The sequence below is a fragment of the Rhinatrema bivittatum genome, chromosome 12 (genome assembly GCF_901001135.1).
Source record: "Rhinatrema bivittatum chromosome 12, aRhiBiv1.1, whole genome shotgun sequence".
Classification (NCBI taxonomy): domain Eukaryota; kingdom Metazoa; phylum Chordata; class Amphibia; order Gymnophiona; family Rhinatrematidae; genus Rhinatrema; species Rhinatrema bivittatum.
In genome coordinates this window covers 14,111,490-14,135,226 of record NC_042626.1, presented here as the reverse complement: position 1 = coordinate 14,135,226, position 23,737 = coordinate 14,111,490, and the positions used below count along the sequence as shown (strand labels likewise).

General features: G+C 42.4%; 1 protein-coding gene across 1 annotated transcript in view; it reads left to right on the top strand.

Moving 5' to 3' along the window:
- Positions 1–23,737, top strand: part of SCUBE3 (signal peptide, CUB domain and EGF like domain containing 3) — a 464,243-nt gene that overhangs the window by 266,781 nt on the left and 173,725 nt on the right. Inside the window, exon 8 of the mRNA XM_029573032.1 lies at positions 5,568–5,612. Within this exon, the coding sequence (XP_029428892.1) occupies positions 5,568–5,612 (45 nt within the window). The remainder of the gene's footprint in view (positions 1–5,567; positions 5,613–23,737) is intronic.

Sequence of the window (23,737 nt, the reverse complement as noted above, 5' to 3'; positions counted from 1 at the left end):
TTTTTTGAAGGGGTGAATAAACATGTGAACAAAGGTGAACCAGTAGATGTGGTGTATTTGGATTTTCAGAAGGCATTCGACAAAGTCCCGCAAGAGACTTCTAAGAAAACTAAAAAGTCATGGGATAAGAAGTGATGTCCTTTTGTGTATTGCAAGCTGGTTAAAAGACAGGAAACAGAGAGTAGAATTAAGTGATCAGTTTTCACAGTGGAAAAAAGGTAAACAGTGGAGTGCCTTAGGGATCTGTACTTGGACCGGTGCTTTTTAATGTATTTATAAATGATCTGGAAAATTGTACAACGAGTGAGGTGATCAAATTTGCAGATAACACAAAATTATGCAGAGTGTTAAATCTCAAGCAGATTGTGAGGAATTGCAGGAGGATCTTGCAAGACTGGAAGATTGGGCTTCCAAATGACAGATGAAATTTAACGTGGACAAATGCAAAGTGATGCATATAGGGAAAAATAACCCATGCTGTACTTATGCAATGTTAGGTTCTATCTTAGGAGTTACCACCCAGGAAAGAGATCTAGGCATCATAGTGAATAATACATTGAAATTGTTGGCCCAGTGTGCTGTGGCAATCAAAAAAGCAAACATAATTTTAGCAATTATTAAGAAGGGAAAGGCTAAAGAGGTTAGGGCTGTTCAGTTTGGAGACGAGACGACCGATGGGGGATATGATAGACATCTACAAAATCATGAAAGGTCTTGAACAAGTTAATGTAAATCGGTTATTTACTCTCTCAGATAAGAGAAGGACCAGGGAGCACTCCATGAAGTTAGCAAGTAGCTCATTTAAAACAAATCAAAGAAAATTATTTTTCACTCCGCTCATAGTTAAGCTCTGGAATTCATTGCCAGATGATGTGGTTACAGCAGTTAGTATAACTGAGTTTAAAAAAGGTTTGGATAAGTTCCTCAAGGATAAATCCTGAAACTGCTGTGATGGCAATTAATAAGCAGTAGTAGCTTGTGATCTATCTAATGTCTGGGTACTTTCTAGGTACTTGTGACTTGGATTGGCCACTGTTGGAAACAGGATACTGGGCTTGATGGACCCTTGGTCTGACCCAGTATGACATATATTTTGTTCTTATGTTCTTATGGTCTCAAGTCACTTTGTAAAAATAAGACATTTGATTTAAATATATGAGACTTTTTATTGGACTTGCGAAACATATCAGCAATGCTTGCTAATTAAAAACAAAAACCAAATCTTTTTGAAAATTTGCTGCCTAAAAAACTGAAGGACAAAGTTCAGGATTAATTATGTCCAGTCAGCTGAGCATAAGACATTATCTGAGAAGAGTGGTCAGAAATGAATCCATCCGCTTTACTGTTCAGTAACTGTGTCAAAAATTATTCTAAGCAAGTATGACAAGAAGGTACTAGAGCAGCATACACATATTCTGTCTTCAGGGGTAACTAAATTATTTGTTGTTTCGAATCAAATTGGGAATTTAAAGGAGTTTATTGCTAATTAAAAAAAAAGAAGAAAAGAAAAGTGGAGGAAAACAATTGTTGAGTGAAAATATCACATGCCATGGGCTACTAGGAAAATGCTGAAAATGATCATGAAAACAAATATTCATTTAGGCCCATAGAAAATGATGTAGTGGCTGCTAAGATAATTTTCTTTTGTATTTGCTAATGGTTGGAAGTAGATTGACTACTTTATCTTTCCTTGAGTTTTTTGCTTTTGTAAGTATATTTAACAATTTTGTGAGGTTTGCATAAGGAAAGTAAAAATATATTCTAAAATACACTATGCAATTAAATAGTTGAATATTATTTGAATAATAAGTCATATATAAGTTTCATAACCTATCCCTTTTTGAAAATTAAATACTTATTCTGCATGAGGACCAAACAAACATAGGATGATATGACTCAAGGCAGAGCATTTATGGAATGCATCAGACATCTGACGTCAGATATCTGAAAAAACATATTAGTGCACATTAGAATAACAAGAGGTTGGACACATCCAGGGCCACTCATCCAGTGGAAAACATTACAGTTTATTTCAGAGAAGAATAAATACAGTGCATACTCATGGATGTGGTTGGAGAAACTGCATGTCTTATTTATGTTCTAGTTATTGTTCACAGATCTCTAAAATAAAGACTGCTCATGTAGTATTAAATTATTTTTTTATAGATGTTGCTGCAGGATATTCCTTGAAATACCATTAATAAACTTTGTTGCTTGTTTCTCTATATAAAAGAATCAAATTTTTCTAGCTAACTAAATGCACATTTCTGATTTAAAGATCAGCTAAAATTCAGACTTTAATAAATATGAAAGCTGTATACACACCAAAGATATTAGTATGGGGTCAGCCTGGCAGTGGCAGTGCTGTCAAATGGGAAACTTGAGTTTGATACCCAAGCCTGTTCTTTGCTCCTTAGGTCAGCCATCAAGTTACTATAGAGGCAGTTCTCGCAGGCCCTCCCCCCATAGAGAAGAGAGCCTTGGCCATTGCACATCGGTGACATCAAGTGACCAGACTCAGCTGTATGTTTACCAGTTTCTGGAGGGAGCAGAGAGAGGATTAAACATGGGGAAAAAAAATCCCTTGATGGTTGTAAAAGAAGATTTATCACACTATAACCACAATTGAAGCTGGGTCTGATTGAGATGGAAGCAAAGGCCCGGGAGAAAACTGTTGGACCAAAAAGATGTATTTATATAATTATTCTTTTACAATTTTTAAGTAATGCTTCCACTATGTCCCTAAATATCTGGAAGCAGCCAATCACAGATTTGGTCCATACTGGGTGTGATTTCACATAGCTGAAAACAGTTACAACCCATTACATATGATGTCAATTTTGATACCATTCTAAACATAGTGGCTTCTATAAGTTCTGGAGATTTTTAAAGTAGCTTTTTAAAGAATTTACAACATGGAGCCAGATGGCCTAATTGCCATAGGAGCAAAATATGTGCGGTCACTTGCACTTGCTTTTAATGTGGATAAATATTTGCTGTAAAAGTATGCACATTGATTTGAAAATGCAGTCTATGTGTGAACTTTTCTTCCTGCAACTTAAACACAAATATGGGAATGTCTCCTTTCAATGCGATTAGGCACATTGAGGGAAGGCAATGTTCAGACCTGTAGCAAATTTTGAATTTGAAAATTAACTACAAGGTATATGGGTACAAAGTATCTGCAAACTTTGCACCTACGCAGGTTACTAAAAATTACAACCAAATGAGTTGACTGTTTACACTTTGAAATCTTGCCCAGTATAGAAGGCACAACTTTCTTTTAAGGACGTGATAGAATAATTTCCTACATGCCGTACTAATAGCAAAAACTGTCCCTTCCTTTCATTATGTGCTAATTATTCGCTGGGTATACAGTGCATAACACATCTTCCTGTTTCTGGTCTCCCCGTAACTCTCACTAAAGTTTTACTATTTCTATTCTTAAATAAGTTTGTTTGAGAAATTGAAGACAATTGGAAAATATAGTTTTATTCTCAATTTGAATGAATTTCCAAAGAATTTATGGACAAACAGCAAAGACTACTTTTGTTGGTCATTATGTACAAGTAACTTGAAGGTCTCATTTTTCTGAAGTAAATTATTGGAGAGAAGAGAGATGCTTTAATTATTTTATTCAGTATTTCTATTTTTAGATTTAATCTTTTCATATTAAATCTAGGTGCTCTGATTTCAAACCCTTTAAGATCTGGTGAGATTGATGGAGTCCAGGTGGTATATCACTGAGGTGATGCACTGGAAAGCTGGTCCATGTGTGGATTATTTATTTATTTAACATGTTTTATAATCCAAATTCTCCATCACATGATTGATGTAGAGTACAAATCAACATTCACAATAACTTAAACAAAATAACAATAAATACATATTAAAATATATCCATTACATATTAAAAGCAACATTAAAATAAAATGCTGTCACTTATTTCCTAAATAACTTAATAACAAGAGCACACAATACTGGAGGTAGAGGGAGGGTAGAACAAAGAGGAGGGTGAGATTTAGTGGAACAACATGATAGCCTATATTGTGAAGCAACTTACATTAAAATTACCTTCTAATGATGAGTCACTGCAGTGGAATACAAAAGTCAAGATTAATACTTCGTTCAGGTGATGTCAGTTCTAAAAAGAACTGTACTGAGATACCCTGTCCTTTCTGTTTTATAGTTAGAGAGCATGTAAAACATAATTTGGGAACTGAATAGATATTATCTGAAAATTACATGGATGCCTCTGTTTACAAAATAACTTTTATCATTGAAGACCTACCTTAAAGGTGGGACTTGCAGAATAGAATGGCATCACTGATTGTAGCAGAATGCACATGCAAGTAGCCCTGTGCAAGCAGATCAGGTAGCTTTGTTTATTTATTTAATAACCTATTCCGTTCACTTACAGTAAATCTGTTCAAGGCAGATTACATTGATAAAACATACCTAATCAGTCATAAAACAGACAGAAAAAATACATATAATAAAGACATAATACAAAATAAAACAGTATATCTTCACATTATTTACATATTTTATATTCTGCAGATTCCAGTACAAAGCTGTTCATTGCGAATTCCAAATTAACATACATAGAATAAATGCAGAAAGATATAACAATAATAAAATGATAAAAAGTATTAAAATTAATGGAGTTCATACTAGTGTAGAACACCAAAACTCCGTGAGGCCAATATTCCTTGCTACTTAGCTGGATAAGTAGCGACTTAATCTGTCTAAGTGGCAGCCACCGAATATTCGGCTACATTCACCGGGTGCCACTTAGCTGAATAAGCCACTTATCCAGCTAAGTAGATAGCCGGATATCCAGTGGGCAGCCAATGTGTGTAACAGGGCAGTCATTTTTAGTTGGGTAACTTAGGCCTGGATTTTCTAAGTTTGCAGAACTTAGAAAATCTAGCGGTGATGGGGGGCGGGGGGGCAAAGTGGAGGGCGGGCCTGTGAAAGCTGGCAGCGATCGCACCACCGCGGTGCTATCGCTGCCGGCTTTAGCAAACCAATAGCACCACCGTGAAAGGTGGTGCTATTGGCTGCGTTACTGACGGCGATAAGACTCTTTACCTTTTTGCCGTCAGTGATGTCTTCGTGGCGTCCGCCCCGGGGTTGCCCTGATTCCTCCCCTTCCATTGCAGACGCCACCCAGAACCTACCCCGAATAGTTGAATAAGTACCAATATTCAGACTTATCCAGTTAAATTAATCGAATAAGTTAGACCTGCCCATAGAACAGATATAACTTATCTGGCTGTAAACTATTTGGCTAGTAAGTACTGAATACAGGGATATTCAGCAGCATAGCCCATGCTACTGAATATCCCATGTAAGTTAGCCGGACAAGTCTTCTCCGGCTAACTTACATAGCTGGATAACTCTGAATATTGGCCTCCTGATTTTAATGCCAATTCCCAATCCCAGAGGGTTGGCATTGTTGGTCTGATGTCATAGGAAGAAATACTGGGGAGCACAGGGGAATTCCAAAGTCAATTTATATTGATGTGCTCTTATTTTAAAGTGTTCTTTTTGTTTATCTGTAGTGACATACCTGGAATACAAGGCTGCAACTCTCGCACTAACAGATAGTGAGTAAATAAATTTGCCTTTTCCCTGTACCTCACTTCCTTCAGCACCACTCCTACTTTGTTGTCCTAGGAGCAACCATTCCAGAAGGTAGTAGAGACAGAAATATTATTTTAATGAATTCTACTCAGGAAGCATTTCTTAAGACTGAAAGGATAGTGAAATTCCGACTTCTTGCAAAGCATTTTTTCAGGAATAGTGACATTGCTTACGTCAGTGATAGTTATCACCTTACCAAAGCATCAGCCCTTAATGGGCATGGATTTGGACTTGTTGGTTCTTTTCCTTGTGTTTCCCATAGAATGTGGCACATTAAAAGTCTACAAAAACAACAATAGATACAAGTATAAGGAATAGAATAGATTATACTGGGACCTTGATTCACTATTTGTTGATTCAATAAAGCAAGTTGTAGCAAGCACCAGAACTATCAATAAGAACCTTCACTTTCAGTTTTTATTTTTCTTGGAAAGTTTTCACTGTTTATTATAATGAACAAAAACATGAACTAAATCAGTGAAAACAAAATGGCTCGTTTTTTTATCAACTTATTTTCTCCTATTTTTGTTGGTTATAAACTGATAAATTCTTTGGAAAAGTAAAATAATGACTGAAAACAAAGATCCCTAACTATCAGGGAAGATGTTGATGGGTTGGCTGCCTAGAGTTCCTTCTGAATTGGATGTATTGGAACTCTGCAGAATAGTAGAGCAAATAGGGATGGAGAAACTGGTAGTTCATTGATTGATAGTTTGCTTCATGACCTAAAAAATGAGTAGTGAATGATTTTATTTGAAAAGTATTTATATCTTATGACTACATAAAACTATAAACTGGTGTGACAGCATGGAATAAAAAGTGTGAACATGAGCAACCAGGGTAAAGTAGACAGCAATCTTCTATTACCATAGATAGGGGTGCTAGACCTTTAGGTGAGTTGTAGAGTCCTTGGTTTAGAGCTATGCAGATTCCATTTCCTGGTCAGAAAAATAGGTTACAGTACCATGAGAGGCCTGCAGAGAGGATGGAACCCTCACAACTCGTAATTAGACATAAAATAATATTTTACAAACCAGGAACAGACTGAGGTTCTGTTGACATTTTAAAACTGTTTAATGGGGCATACATATTTCAGCATGTTTTAGAATTAGATATGGAAATATAAATATAGTAGCATTTTTTGTGCAGTTCTACATAGCTGGTAATCTGCAATCAATTCTAGAAAATTATTTACAACAAAAATACCTCAGTGTTGCTGAGAATTAAGTCTCAAATAGCTTTCTGCTTCTTTCCGCTTCTGTCTGCTACTCCAAAGAATTGGCCCTTGTCATTCCTTTTATCTTTGAGAAGTCTACTGTAGGCATGATCCTAATGAATAGGGCTGCAGGCTTAAGAATAGAAGTATGTGCTTTTTCTCCTTGTCTGCTACTCTCTACACACTGCCCAGTAATGACATTCTATTCTTTTTCAGATGTTTTCATTTATAGAAACATAGAAATGACGGCAGAAGAAGACCAATCGGTCCATCCAGTCTGCCCAGCAAGCTTCACTCTTCTTTTTTCTCATACTTATCTGTTTCTCTTGGCTCTTAGTAACCTTAGGTTCTATTTCCCTTTCACCCCCACTATTAATGTAGAGAGCAGTGATGGAGCTGCTTCCAAGTGAAATGTTAAGTTTGATTAGTTGGGTAAGCGGCAGCATAGCTCTCTGCCGTTGAAGCAGAGATATGCGTAAAGTATTAGTTTTTCTTCTCCCCTGCCGTTGAAGCAGGGAGCTATGCTGGATATGCATTGAAAGTGAAGTAAGCCTTGAAAGTCACATTAACTATCAAATATTGAAAAGCCTAATAATTGGTAATTGAATAAGCCTAATAATTGGTAATACCTATAGCCCATGAACCCATCCCTGTTTTTTGTGGGTTTTTTTGTTTTTTCTTTTTTCTTTTTTTAATTGGGAGATGGCAGCCCTCCATCCTTCCGCTCCGTGAAGATGGAACACCAACCACTGGCCACTGGCATCCCGCTCCGTGAATGCCTCTGTGGCTACTGCCGCGCCGTGCAGTGTTTTGCTGCTTGCTCTTTATACGCGTCCTCTAGACCTGATGGATCCACAGTGTTTATCCCACACCCCTTTGAAGTGCTTCACAGTTTTGGAGAGTCAGTGAATAAAGATATTGGGGAGGGGCGGGGACAGAGGAGAGATGGACTGTGGACGAACATAGTCACTCATTCTCAGCTTTCAGCTTTTTCTTCATACATACTGAATGACAGTTCAGCTGTTCCTTCTGAGTACTACGTCTCAGTAGAACAGACGTGGTCCTCAAGGAAGGTGTCATACATGGAGTCTGGTTCAGCATAGGTTTTCTCCTATTCATTGCTTGTGGGAAAAACCTTTGATGAATCAGAATTATGGAGTCCTCCCTGCTTGCTGCATCCTGCTTAGCAGTGTACTCAAGAAGTGTTTTCTATCATAAATGTACTAAATAGTAGAGCACCTACTTTTCTCACAAAGGAGATGCAAAGTGAAAGGAAATTGGACAATACCCATGTTTATATTGGTATGGTTGTATGATCATAAAGTAAAAGCAATGATAGAGAATACCAGTTCCTTATTTTTTTCAGGGGGGAGGTGGGATATATTGTTACTGAGGGAGGCTTTTGAAGACCACGCCTTCTTTTTCAATCTGAGATGAATTTAGAATTTCAGATATTATTTGTTGGAGAGGGTTAACTTCTAAAATGAAGAGGAACATGGTGGGGAGAACAATGTAGCTGTCTATTTATCTGAATATCGTAAAGCTATGAACATGATATCAGTGAAAGAAGGAGAAATGCTGGATGAATTTTTGACATTTTTTAATGTATACTTTTGGTTAGTGATTTGATTGCAAGTTGTCAAACCTGTATGATCAGGAAGTAATACAGCAGTTGCAGACTAGTGTGGAGAGCTTTATTCAGTGTGTCGGATTCAGTTTACACTTGCCAAGCCTTCCATAGTTCTTTGAATCACTCTTACTCTCTCCTTCCTTTTATATTTGTGTAAGCCCCCTAAGCTACCCAACGCTGATACCTAAAAAAAAAATAAAAAGACCAGTTTCTTTGGCCTGCAGAACACCATGATAGTGCAGCATCATTCTGAAGTTCATTACAGCACCACGTTTAAATTTCTTCTATTGCCAAAAGCCAAATAAAATGTTAGAATCTTTGGAGTAAATTTTAAAAGCTACGCACGGGCATCCATGTGCGCATGCTACCCAGCACACGCACATGGATGCCTGATTTTATAGCATGCATGCGAAGATATGGCGTCTTGCCGCCAATTTTGTGACAATATAGAAATTCCTCAGCTGACCTTGGAACAGCAGGCTCAGCTTAATAGTCCAATTTCAGAGGCTGAGACTCGGGCTGTTATATGGCAGGCTAAGGGTTTTAAGGCTCCGGGACCCGATGGTTTTGCTTCAGAATACTATAAGGTGTTGATGGACTCCCTGGTGCACCCTCTGACCAACGCATTCAATGCGCTGGTGGCAGCTGGGGTATACCCGCCGGGTAGTAATGTTGCCCATATTACCTTGCTCCCCAAACCGGGGAAAGACCCGCAAAATCCATCGGCCTATAGGCCTATTTCCCTCTTAGACGTGGATCACAAGTTTCTGGGGAAAATTTTAGCGGATAGGCTAGCTTTGCTGCTTCCCTCCCTTATCCGGCCTGGACAGGTGGGATTAGTTCGGAAGCGCTATGCCTCTACCAACATTTGACGAGTGCTGATAGCCAGGACGCTTTGTACCCAATTCCAATCCTCTTACTTGGCTATTAATTTTGACGCGGAGAAGGCGTTCGACAGGGTGGAATGGGATTATTTATTTTATGTGTTGGACGCCATGCATATCACTGGCTGGTTTCAGAATGCGATCCGCCTTCTCTACCGAGACCCGGTGGCACGAATTGCAGTTAACCGATCCTACTCGGACCTGTTCCCCATCTCTCGGGGTACCCGTCAGGGTTGCCCCTTATCCCCCTTGCTGTATGTCCTTCAATTTGAACTGCTCCTCCTAGCTATACAAGCTGCTAGGACGGTAAAGGGAGTTCGATTTAGGAATCAGACATTTAAATATGCGGCCTTCGCCGACGACCTGTTGGTCTTCCTCACCGATCCAGTTGAGTCCCTGGACCCCTTGCTGTCTATTCTAGGTGGGTTTGGGTCCTTTTCTGGCTTTAAATTGAATAGCGATAAGTCTGAGGCGTTGGGGTTCCCACCTACCTTGCGCAGCAGTTGGAGGGGCCAATTTCCCTTGCTGTGGGCTGAGGGAGGCATGCGTTACCTGGGCATTTACTTAACTGTGGACTTACCCCAACTCTATGCGTTCAATATAGGCCCCTTGGTTACCTTCACTCTAGACCGTATGCAACGCTGGGGCTCCCTCCCGCTGTCCATGACTGGTCGGGTAAACCTGTTCAAAATGACCATTTTGCCTAAGTGGCTATATGTCTTCCAAAACCTGATTGTTAGGCTTAAGGCTCGAGATATTAAAAAACTTGAAAGTGGCATGCGGAGGTTTTTTTGGCGTGGGAAGAGGGCCCGGATTCCCTTGAAACAATTGCAGGGCGGATGGGGTGGGGGTGGATTGAGCGTACCTGATTTGGGTCTTTACAATTGGGCTAGCAATTTACGGGTGGCTCGAGAGTGGTTACTTGGAAAGGGATATTTTGTTAATCTAGATTCTGAACGAGAGGTGTGTGGGGCTAAAGATCTGCGGTATGTCCTGCAGGCTTCCTGGGATAGATTGACCATTCCTGACCCCGTGGCTGCCTTGATACGCCCAATACGAGGTGCTTGGTTCCGGTTGCTTAAACTTTTGCAACTCCTGCAGGGATGTGTATTTTTCCTCCCCTTGCAGGGCAACCCAGACTTTTCTCCGGGATCGACCTCTGTGGTGTTCCGGCGATGGGCAGCTAGTGGGATTACTCAGGTGGGCCATGTTTTAGACAGCAAAGGTCACTTGTTGCAGCCTGCTCAACTGTCCTCCCTGTATGGCTTTGGAAATATTTCCATGTTTTCCTATTTCCAAATTGCCCATTATGTACGTTCCCTTCCGGAGGCTGGTTTTCAGTTGCGTGGTTTCCAAGCTTTGGTGGCGTGTTTTTACTAGAAGGAATCATTGTGCCTTCTCTCTCTCATTATTATGCCCACCTGCGGAAGCTCACTTATCGGAATCCATGCCCTGATCTGGCTGACCGATGGCAAAGGGACGGGGTATTTCAGGTCACGGCTACCCAACTGGGCATTTGTTTTCGGCGTATAGCGAGAGTCTCTCCCAATTCTTACTACCGGGAGATGCAATTTAAATTTCTCTGGAGGGCGTATGTATCTACACCAGTGGCGTTCCATGCTAACTTGGTCTCCTCGGCCACCTGTGGGAAGTGTACCACGGGGGTGGGTACTTTGGCACATCTCTTTTGGGGATGCCCCATAATCCAGCAGTTTTGGAAAAGGGTGGTTGCTTATTTGACAAGACTGTTGGGAGTGTTCCTGCGAGCTTCCCCACTGCTGATTCTTTTCGAGTCTGTCCCCCTGGCGCGATTACGGCCAGCGGGACATCGTCTGCTCTTCATGAAAGCTTGTTTTGTAGGTAAAAGGATGATTCTTCTGCATTGGCGAGAAACTGCGGCGCCTTCCTTCTGGGCATGGCGGAACCATTTCCACAGACTTATGCAGATGGAACATTTGACAGCACGTGCCTCCCCTCGGCAACTCCGTCGCTTTTTGGACGTTTGGGAGCCGTATATTCAAGTATTGCCACATCGTGCACGGAGTTTGATTTTGAACAATTGACCATTGTTGCTTTGAACTCTGATTGTACGGGTCGCTATATTCTCAACTTTTGCATCACAGTATGAATGTAGGGTTGTTTGTCTGATGGGGGGGGGGGGTTTGAATTGGGGGATTATTTTTGTATGGATACATAATGGCGACTTCTCTGTGCTATTGTCCGTTGGACTCTGAAGTGTACCTTTGTCCGACGGACTGATTCTTGTTTTGTTACATTTACTACGCAATAAAAAAATTGTTTATGCTTAACATGCATGCGCAGGTGCGCACACATTATAAAATCGGGGTTCAGCACTCGCAAGGGGGTGCACACTAGTGCATCTTGCGCACGCAGACGCCCGCGGCCTTCACCCGTTCCCTCCCAGGCTGCTTCAATTTAGAGCAGCCTGTGAGGGAACTTCCCTTCCCCCTATTCTATCCTTCCTACCCCTTCCCCTAACCTTCCCACCCCCTAGCCCTATTCTAACCCCCCCACGACCTTTATCTTACCTCTTGCACCTGCCTCCGGCACAGCGGCAAATGGCCGCTGCGCCAGAGGCCTCTGGCCCCACCCCCTCCCCGCCCCTTTTTCGAAGCCCCGGGACTTAGATGTGTCCCGGGGCTTTACGCACGTCGCTGGGCCTTTATAAAATAGTTCCGGCGCGCGTAACCCTGCCCCCCCCCCTACGCTCGTAGGGATTTGAAAGTATGCCCCTTTATGTGTTCTACTTAAAAGATTCCGTTTATTGAACTTATATAAGTTGTTAAATCAAAAGTCATAGCAGCTTTACAGCACATTTCAAAAATATGTAATGATTAAACCATAGACCATAAAAATTGCCATACTAGCTCATGCTAAAGGGCCATCTTGCCTAACATCCTCTCTGGAAGTGGCAAGAAAGCAGATACTTAATAGGGATGTGCATTCATTACATCCATTTTGGCAGGTATGCATGTATCTTACTGACTTTGTAGTACATGCGGGGAACCATATAATATGCGTGTATCTCATTATTAAAAAATACACACATACTCTCCGTTTCCCATATGTCCTAGAAAGTCAGCGAGGTATGCACATACCCGCCGAAACGGATATGACGAATGCATATTCCTAGTACTTAATAGGAGGGTATACTGTTGTTTTTCTCTTTTTGTGTCAGTGAGAAGAATTTAGGGTTTATTTTGTTGTTTGGTTTCATGTTAGTGCACTCTGTTTTACAGTAGCGCACACAAAAACCTCTGTTGTCCCCATCCTAGTCACTATTTTAAATAGTACAAAAAAAGCAAACCCAGGTTTCCTTCCAACCTCTCAGGACCATTCCCCCCAGTTTACTACTCTGATAGTGTCCAAAAAGAGGCAGGTGCAATCCCAAGTTGCCTTTGCCACACCAGTACAATATTTAAAAATTGCACAAACTAAATCAAGGCTAGCACCATTGCGAAATATGGTCTGTACATCAAATGGCACTGGCCTAAGGTCAGTTGACACCATTTTTATTTACGACACCAGCAGGGTAGGAGCAACTGGGATTGATTCTGACTCTGGACACTATCATTGCCAGGGAAAGGGCTTGAAGATGGTCCGGAGAGATTCTGAGGGATTTGGGAGAAATCCCAGAATGGCAGGACGGAATTTAATTTAAAATTGTGGCTGGAGTGGGAAATAATAGTGAAATAAAAAAACAAACAACATTTTGAGGGTGTTTCCTTTGTTTCTTTTTTAAAAACAACACAAAATAATATAGGAAATGTTATTTCAAATGACAGCACATCCCTAGTGCTTAAGGAACGTTTGTAAGAAACAAGATATGTTGAGTTGCCTATGTGCTATCACAGTCTTACAATTTCTAACGGCATGGTGTAGTGATGCAGTGAACCTGGGGTACTCTCCCACATTGTTATGCTAAATAGCATGTGACTGTAGAGTTCATAAATTAATTTGAATAATATACTTTTTGAATCCACTTTACTGTTGCTTTCACAAATGTTTATGCTGCTTTGAGTAAAGAAATTATTTTTTTTGTTTGCTGTCTGCCACTTTCATTGAGTGACCACCCCATACTTTCTGTATTATATTATGTATTGAATAATAATTCCCTATTTACATTCTCTACACCTTTAATATTTGTATACATCTCTGTATTATCTCTCCTTAGTTGTCTTTTCCAAGCTGTAGAATCCTAGTGTTTTGAGTCTCTTCTCATATAGAATCTGTTCCATACCCCTAATCAATCTTTGTTGACCTTCTACCTTTTCTAGATATGTCTTTTCGTTTGTTTTTTTAAATGGAGTGGCCAGAACTTTACACAGTATTAAAGATGTTAGTATAACATGGTTCATTTGTCTCTGTGCTACCCCTAATGCTCTCCAGGAAGTCGGCCTTTGGCCATTTGAGGATCCCAATGAGAATTGCTTAGGCCTCACTTGCATCCATGCTCCTGTCCTTGTAACTTCCCTCTACCAGTTGGGTTTCTTCTTGCCTCTGGGTAAATACCCTGCCCACAAGCTATTCCCTGTTGGTTTCTGGAGATACTGTAACAAAACAGCAACCTGAGATTGCAGCATTCAAGAAAGGCATTCATAGAACACTTACTCACTTATCTGGGTCACTAATAAGTTACAAACACAAGGCTAATAAACTAAAAAGTTTATTAATTTTTTTTAAAAGGTAAAACAGTGAACATAAAAAGATGAAAAACTGCTTTACAACACACAATGAAAAAAGGATTTCACAGTATATGTTGCGACTGTCGCTGCCCGACGTCTCCACGCTGCCCTCCTCACCTCCTTGGCGACTCCCTCTTGCTCAAGTGGAAGGTTGGCTGCCGCGGCGTCATTCTGCCGTCTTCCTCCGGCATCTCCGGAGCAGCTCAACGCTGCAATCCACCATGTTTCACAAGAGCCTAAAGGCGCAGCCCTGACTGATGTACCAGCAATGGCGCGAACCTCAGGGGCATCCCCCTGAGATGACGTCAGCAGTACTGGATATATAAGGTCTTAGAAATCACTAACTAATCAAGTTAGCAAGGATCAGTTTCGCACTCTACTAGCTACTCTGCCTCCTCGGACTTACCAGGAGTACCCGCTCCTCGGGGGCCTCTCTCTCTCTTTGTTTTACAGGTCACAGTCAGGAACCGGCACTTGCTTCTCGAGGGCCCATGTTCCCAGACTGGTTGCTGACTACTTACTCTGCCTGGAAGTCATCGCTGCCTACTACACCAGTGAGTTACCATCTCTCTCTCAGAATTTTCCCTGGAACCAGGTACTCGCTCCTCAAGGGCCTAACTCATTCCACACCTGGACTACTTCTTCTAGAGACTATTGTGTGAGTGTTACCATCAAGGTTCTGTTCCTGAACTCTGCATACTCTGCCTACTCACTATATTCAGTTTCTCTACAGCTCAGTTATCCAGGATCACTGTTCCAGTACCTGAGGGACTACAGCCCTGCTGGGGACTTCCAGCTCACTACTGCCACCTCTGGTGGTTCAATATACTGTTTAATAAAAGAACTAGTGTGTGTCTGTCTCCATACTCTGAGCCTGACCGGTGGTCCCTCTTGAGATCTTCCCCCGGGGGCGTGGTCATCTGCCACCGGCCCAAGGATCCACCCACAACTACCTCAAACACCAACAGATTGCTAACTCAATAGATCCGGCACAACTCAGTGCTTTGCAGGCCATACTGGGCCTGGCCCAGCGCATTGTGGAGCAGTAAGACGCCTTGGAGAAACTTACTTCAGCGTTTCATCAGCTACACACATAGAAGATTCAAGGCACATCTTCCAACCAAGAAGGTCAGTTACAGGATGTAACTTTAAAAACTGCTGTACCTCTGGCGGCTCCTATCCGCTTTTCCAGTGAAATTCAGAAGGCCCAGGGCTTTTTAAACCAGTGCTGCATGCACTTTGCCTTACAGCCATCTTTATTTCCAATGGCTCTTTCCAAGACCACCTACATCCTTTCATACCTGGATGGTAGGGTCTTGTCTTGGGCATCTACCTTGTGGGAGCACAAGGACCCCATTTTGCAGGACACAGAAGGATTTATGGACTTGTTTAAATCTGTTTTCAATGACCCTGCTCGTACTGCTGTACCCGGTTCTGCTTTGGTGGAATTGAAGCAAGGCAGATCATTGGCTGAATTTGCCATCGAGTTCAAAACTCTTGCGGCAGAACTTTGCTGGGACCCCAAATGTCTCAAGACACTCTTTTGCAGAGACCCGGATACCAGTTTAAAAGTCGAGCTGGCTGCTCGTGAAACATCTAACTTGCTGGACAAATTAGTAACCTTGGCCACTCGGCTTGATCATCGGCTCCGGGACAAGGTGAAGGAACTCCGGCCCAAGGTGTTACCTGGGTTGAAACAGGCTAGTGCCATATCTGCTCCATGGATGGTTCCAGTAATTCCTGCTGTAGATAAAGATGAACCGATGCAACTTGGTTGTGGACATTTAATTTCCAAAGAAAGAAGACTTCGGAAGAAGCGCGGTCTTTGCATGTACTGTGGTCAGCCAACCATATTGTCTCTACATGCTCCATTCGTCCAGAAAACGGACGGGCCTAAGTCCTGCAGGAGGACTGTTCTTAGGCCATACCGCGCCCACTACTCCTCTTTCTTTTCCAGTCTCTTGGACTCACGGACTGGTCACAGTTCAGACACCTGCCCCGATGGACCCAGGGGCAGAAGGCAACTTCAATCTCAGACGTCTAGTGGAAGACATGAGGAGTACCTCCATCAAGCTGGAGGATCTACTTCTGTATCATCTTTTGAAGTGGTCTATGGACGTCCCCCCAACACCGCCACTTCCACTGAAGCTCAGTGACGTCCCAGCAGCTCATCCACTGCTGCTGATATTCATAACACTTTACACGTTTCACTTCTGAAACCACTCATACTCAGCGAATTTTCTTCCAAACCTCAAGATCCACCTGTCATCAATGCAGAAGACGACTTAGAATTCAAAGTTGAAGAGGTCCTGGATGTTCGTAAAAGAGGCAAGACTTTTGATTACCTTCTAAAGTGGGAAGGTTTCGGTCCCGAAGAAAACTCTTGGGAGCCTCAGACCAATATTGTGGATAAAGAGATGCTTCATCAGTTCCACCTCGTGCATCCTTCAAAACCTAAGCCTGGTACCCAAAGAGGAAATTGCCCTTTGAAGGGGGGTACTGTTGCTACAGTCGCTGCCCAATGTCTCCACTCCGCCCTCCTCACCTCCTTGGTGACTCCCTCTTGCTCAAGTGGAAGGTTGGCTGCCGCGGCGTCATTCTGCCGTTTTCCTCCGGCGTCTCCAGAGCGGCTCGATGCTGCAATCTGCCATGTTTCACAAGGGACTAAGGGCGCACGCGCGGTGCGGCCCCGACTGATGTACCAGCAATGGCGCGAACCTCAGGGGCATCCCCCTGAGATGACGTCAGCAGTACTGGATAGATAAGGTCTTAGAAATCACTAACTAATCAAGTGTTTCGCACTCTCCTACCTACTCTGCCTCCTCGGACTTACCAGGGGTACCCGCTCCTCGGGGGCCTCACTCTCTCTTTGTTTTTCAGGTCACAGTCAGGAACCGGCACTCGCTCCTCGAGGGCCCATGTTCCCAGACTGGTTGCTGAATACTTACTCTGCCTGGAAGTCATTGCTGCCTATTAGATCAGTGAGTTACCATCGCTCTCTCAGAGCTTTCCCTGGAACCAGGTACTTGCTCCTCGAGGGCCTATTCATTCCAGCTCATGAGCTTCTATGAGACCATTGTGTGAGTGTTACCATCAAGGTTCTGTTCCTAAACTCTACATACCCTGCCTGCCTCACTATATTCAGTTTCTCAACAGCTCAGCTATCCCGGGATCGCTGTTCCAGTATCTGAGGAACTACAGCCCAGCCGGGCGCTTCCAGCTCACTACTGCCACCTCTGGTGGTTCAATATACTGTTTAATAAAAGAACTAGTGTGTGTCTGTCTCCATACTCTGAGCCTGACCGGTGGTCCCTCTTGGGATCTTCCCCCCGGGGGCGTGGTCATCTGCCACCGGCCCAAGGATCCACCCACAACTACCTCAAACACCAACAGTATAACACTAACTTGTACATTTTAATTTGTCTGTCTTCATCAGCTGTGAGAGTCCTGATAAGGTCAGCTAAGATATTGACAGTTGGTCAGAAACTGGTTCACAGAGATGAGATTGTCTCTAAAACTGTTTCCCTCTTCAGTCATAACAGCTGTACACTCTTTCTGTTATTTTCTGTCAACTTGAAATGATAATTCTCACAGTATAAAATAAGCATCTGTCATGCCCATAGTTCATTCTGCCTCAGGGATGAACCATGTCAGCTCTAGTTACCGGTGCTATAGAACATTCTACAGTTTTGCTGCCAGTAGAAAATAAGGAATTCTTAAAGTGAAAGAAGTTTCACAGGGTAGAAAAATAATGAAATAGCTGAAAACCTTGTTTTGCCACACCTCCCCCTGACTATGTCCTATTTGGAATGCTGGTCGAGTCTCAGCAAACCATCAACAGGACAGTCCTGGTTTATCCCGTCCCTCTCCATTCCCATGTTTGCTGCCTTTCCTATGTTGGATAGTGAAGTTATATATCTGCAAAGACAGACTCCCTGCAGCAACTTTCCATTATCTCCTCAGAAACTCTACAGCCAGACTAATAGATTGTGATCTGTGGTAACAGTAAGGTCTTGCCTATAGAATTTCAATTTATTATTTGTTAGACCTCCTTTGTTATGGTAAATCAAAGTGATGAACATAAAAATACTGCAGCTTCTTAAGGATCCACACTAAGGTTAGGAATTCTTTTTCAGTAGTGGAATAGGGCCTGATTTTCAAAAGTATTTACACACTTAAAACTGGGTTTTGTACATGAAAATTCTCTTTACCCATGTAAGTAGACTTTTGAAAATTGCTACAATATATACCAATAGGTTTACATTTACATGCATAACTCCCTTGAAAATTCATCTGATAGGTTATCTCTTTGTCTAGGAGGTACAAAATGGCATTCTCCTCTCCATTGCTATCCACTTAATTTAGTTTAGTTCTGAAGCTATAGATTTTGTCAGTCTATAGCAAAAATCTTTAATTATTGCCTGGTGCAGCCAGTAATGGAATAGTAACCAACAGTCTTTAGAGCTTGAAAGGCTGCTTCACATTCTGGTGACCAGGAAATGATGCAGGATTGCCTTTTCTTGGTCAGAACCATCAGGGATTTGGTATTGCACTGATCTGGGGCACAAACTTCCTATGCTTCCCTACTATCCCTTAATACAGTGTTTCCCTACACGGGAGGCACACCACTCAGGTTTTCAGGATATTCATAATGAATATGTATGAGATAGATTTGGATAAATTGGAGATGCAAGGTATGCAATTTATTTCATGCATATTATTTGCAGCAATCCAGAAAACCTGACTGGATAGGTGGGCCTCCAGGAAAAACACTGCCTAAGAAGGCTAAAACCTGCTTCTATGTTGTCAGTTCTATATTGTCTCTCTTTTAGCTGATCTGGCCTTTTACTGTCCACTTCCCACCCTATCCTAAATACTGAACTTCTGCCATTCCTACCTGACATTTGCAGGATTTGATTGTCAGACCTGCCTCCCAGATCTGATCTAATAACCCGCTAAATGGGTCAAATGTTCATCCCACATCTGACTGTACACAGCGATATTTTCTCGATATGCCCTACTATGTTCCTTAAGTCCATCTAACAGTCAATCTGTCAGACGCTAGAAATACCATGGGTAGTTTTTCATACGAAAGGCGGCATGATTGTAAATTTATACAGATCAAATAGGGTGGTAAATTCAGGCAGCTCCTGAGCAGTACTTAATAGGAGCTTTTGCAAATACCCATGACTAAGATCCATAGTGGCCAGGTACTAGGCCCACACTAAATGGTTTAGCATCCAGGACATTGGATATGCATCAGATGCAGTACATTCTCTTTCTGCAATCTACACGGAAATGCATAATCTGCTTTTTAAAGATATTTTGCAAAACAGTTTACTCAAATTTTACTACTTCTTAGCTTATTACTGACCAAAATAATTGATATAGTCATGGAGGAATGCAGGAAACAAAAACAAGTTGGCTTAAGCTTTCATAATTATTTAGTTAACAATGGTTTGAAATCCTCAAGATATATTAAAATTACATGCCCAATGACAAAAAAATCACCAGTACTAAATAAACAAAAAACCTAAGGGCTAGATTTTAAAAGCCCTGCGCGCGTAAATCCTGCAGGATTTACGCCGGATTTACGCGTGCAGGGCACTCGTGCACCGGCGCGCCTAAGTCCCGGGCCTTCATAAAAGGGGAGGGAGGGGGCATGTCCGGGGTCAGGGGCGGTCTGGGGCAGGTCCGGGGGCGTGTTGACGGTTCGGGGGCGGGCCAGGAGGGCGGTCCCCCGGCACTGCGGCCTGTGTCGGGGGATGCCAAGGCGGCACGCGCAAGTTACGCCTGCTTCAAGCAGGCCTCGGAGGGAACGGAGGCAGGCTGCGTGGCCTCGGAGAGAACAGAGGCAGGCTGCGCGGCTCGGCGCGCGCAGGCTGCTGATTTTGCGCAGCCTTGTGCGCGCCGACCCCAGATTTTATAAAATCCGGCGTACTTTTGTTCGTGTGCACGCGCGTACTTATTTAAGATCTACCTCAGTGTGTAAGAATAATCTAAATAAACCAAAACAACTGATCTCACTAGATCAAATGAAGATGTGTGTCAGAATTTATTTTAAATTAGACTGACCATCATATTGCACTGTATGATAAGTATCATCAGGGCTCGAAGTGCTGCCCTTTTAAAGTGCATGGGTTTTAATCATCAGTCATTCTGAATTTGTGTAACACATATTCAAAAAGCTATGTGGCAATATAATCTTCCCTTTGTGCATAACTCAAAAAAGCACTTATCTATAAAGTTGCTTCCAAAAGTGTTAGGGATGTGGTTTAAAGAGGTTCCACTGCCTTATAGTTGAAATGCCCGACATTGCAATGTTTCAGAAGATCTAATTTCTTCCTTCTTCAGGGGAACACTATATCCACATTAAATTTCATCTGCCATTCAGATGCCCAATTTTCTAGCTGTTTGGTCTGACCAGATTTAGCCAGCTAAGTTATCCAGCTAACTGAATACTGGAGTTAGCCAGATAAGTTAGGCCTAGATTCATCATTCTGCTATATTTATAGCAGAATGATGGCCTGTGAACAAAAAAGGGGCGGGGGGGGGCAATAGAGTGCAGCCGGCTGCATTGCGGCGATGCAGTTTCACCTGCTGCAGTGCGGCTGTGCCGCACACTATTGCCCCAAGAACACCACAGGAAAAGGTATAGTTATGGAAGTTATCTGGCTAAATGGATATTTGGGTACATAGCTGGCTAAATTAGGGGCATTCCAGGGGCATAACTGGCAGAAGTTGAGTTAACCCCCAAACCAGGTCATTCATCAAGCTGCGATGTGGCCTTATCGCGATAATGCCCTACCGCATGCAATACCGGCCACATCGTGGTGGTACTATTCAAGTAAGGGAAAGGGGAGGAGTTTGGGCGGAATTATGTTCCGGCAGTGCTGTGGGAGATAATGTTTATCACTTTATCATCGGCAGCACCGTGGGAAATAACTATACCTTTTCCTGTGATGTTCTGGGGGCAATAGTGTGCGGCACAGCCGCACTGCAGCAGGTGAAACTGCATCGCCGCAATGCAGCCGGCTGCACTCTATTGCCCCCCGCCCCTTTTTTGTTCACAGGCCATCATTTTGCTATAAATATAGCAGAATGATGAATCTAGGCCTAACTTATCTGGCTAACTCCAGTATTCAGTTAGCTGGATAACTTAGCTGGCTAAATCTGGTCAGACCAAACAGCTAGAAAATTGGGCATCTGAATGGCAGATGAAATTTAATGTGGATAAGTGCAAGGTGATGCATATAGGGAAAAATAACCCATGCTATAGTTACACAATGTTAGGTTCCATATTAGGTGCTACCACCCAGGAAAAAGATCTAGGCATCATAGTGGATAACACATTGAAATCATCGGCTCAGTGTGCTGCGGCAGTCAAAAAAGCAAACAGAATGTTAGGAATTATTAGGAAGGGAATGGTTAATAAAACAGAAAATGGCATAATGCCTCTGTATCGCTCCATGGTGAGACCACACCTTGAGTACTGTGTACAATTCTGGTCGCCACATCTCAAAAAAGATATAATTGCACTGGAGAAGGTACAGAGAAGGGCAACCAAAATGATAAAGGGGATGGAACAGCTCCCCTATGAGGAAAGGCTGAAGAGGTTAGGGCTGTTCAGCTTGGAGAAGAGACGGCTGAGGGGGGATATGATAGAGGTCTTTAAGATAATGAGAGGTCTTGAACGGGTAAATGTGAATCAGTTATTTACTCTTTCGGATAATAGAAGGACTAGGGGGCACTCCATGAAGTTAGCATGGGGCACATTTAAAACTAATCGGAGAAAATTCTTTTTCACTCAACACACAATTAAACTCTGGAATTTGTTGCCAGGGGATGTGGTTAGTGTAGCTGGGTTTAAAAAAGGTTTCACTTTCACAACTTAATTAGCAGGTATGCAAAAAAGCATATGGACAAGTTTGATAATGAATGCGCATTCTCCATTGCGGGCCCCACCCTCTGGAATTCCCTTCCCGCCAAACTCCGCTTAGAACCGTCCCTGAGCCATTTCAAAAAAGGAATCAAGACATGGCTCTTTAAACAGGCATACCCCAATTCCTCTCAATCCTAGTCATTGTCCCCCTTGAACCATCCCAGCTCCCGCTCAGCCTATATACCTTCTCCCTTACCTCCCATTTACCATACCAGTACCCCCCCTGCTCCCTCCTCCTAGCGCCCCTTAGCCTCCCCTACTCCCGCCCTTTCACCCCCTATCAACCGCTCCTTGAAAGTACCCGTGCTTTAATGTACCCCCTTTTCCCTCTACCACCACCGCTCCTTCCCCCTTTTCGCTCCCTCCCTCTCTACTCCCTTCCTTCTGCACCAGCATTTAACTGTAAATAAGTGCACTTGCCTCCTTTATACTGTAAATATGTTTCATATGCTAAGTTCTTAAGTGCACATTCCTCCTTAACATTGTTTATAAGTTCACCTGCATATCTAATCCTAACATGATTGCAAAATGTTGTAACTCTGCTCGTTGACTCTCTTCTCTTGTACTCTTGTATATTATGCAGTTAGCCCCCTTTCCTCGTTCATTGTAATTTCCTTTCTTAGTTACTTGTAAACCGACATGATGTGTCCTACGAATGCCGGTATAAAAAAGTGTTAATTAAATAAATAAATAAAACATATACCACTTGCAAAATATTAACATACAAACTTCCAAGCCCTTGAACAACCTTAAATCGCCCCTTCACTTTCCTTTCACATTTACTTGTGACGTTGCTAGTACGGGCATATATCTGGCTCTTGCAAAATACCACTGTAACCCAGTTTTTAGGAAATGGTAACTCCCTTCGGCGCACATAACTAATTTATATATTCGGGGCTGTCTGGCTAGCATTTCACATCCCACACTGATTCTCAATCCCTGACAGGAATTCTTTTTATGGGGAGAAGTTCTCACTTATGGCCAATCAATGAAAAAAGGTTGCCAGTGTATATGTTTGAAGTGTATCTGTTGGTGCTTCCCATGAGGTGAGATGCAGCAATAAGTAAACAGGATCAGGACTGGGTGTAAAATAATAGTTTACTGATTCATAAAGTTAAATAAAGTCCAGTGTCCAAAAAATGAGTGTACATCTGACTTGATCCAGGATTTACTGCATGGTTTGTAGGTGTACTTATTACAGACATGTGAGTAGATCCCATGGTGATTTTTAAATGTGCAAACTCTCCCAGCGGCTATTCCCTTGGAGCCCTAGTGATAGGGTTCCCGCTACATTAACAAAAATCCTACCTTTGGTCATCTTTCCCTTGAACACCCAGCCTGTCCTGGTCCCTTGATGGATGAAGATCCGGTTGGAATCTCCTGATTCATGTTCTTCCTTCTTTTAGTTCAGTGGTTACTTTGTCCTTGATAGTTTCTTTTCCTGGGGGACTTCTCTTAGAGAAAAGTCAGTGGGATCAGGCTTTCAAACAGCTCTGCAGTCCTAGTGGGGAGGGGGGGATCCAAAAACCTCAATGTCCAAAAATACTTTAAAGTTTAAACTTGTCCGAATAACTTCTCTGACTTCACTGTCTCTCGCAGCAGGATTCCTCACTGGTGCTTGCCTGCCTAGGGTTTAGAGTATTTATTGAGAATTTTTTATATACCGCTTATACAATGGGAGTGGGTCTAAGCGGTTTACAGAGTATAAAC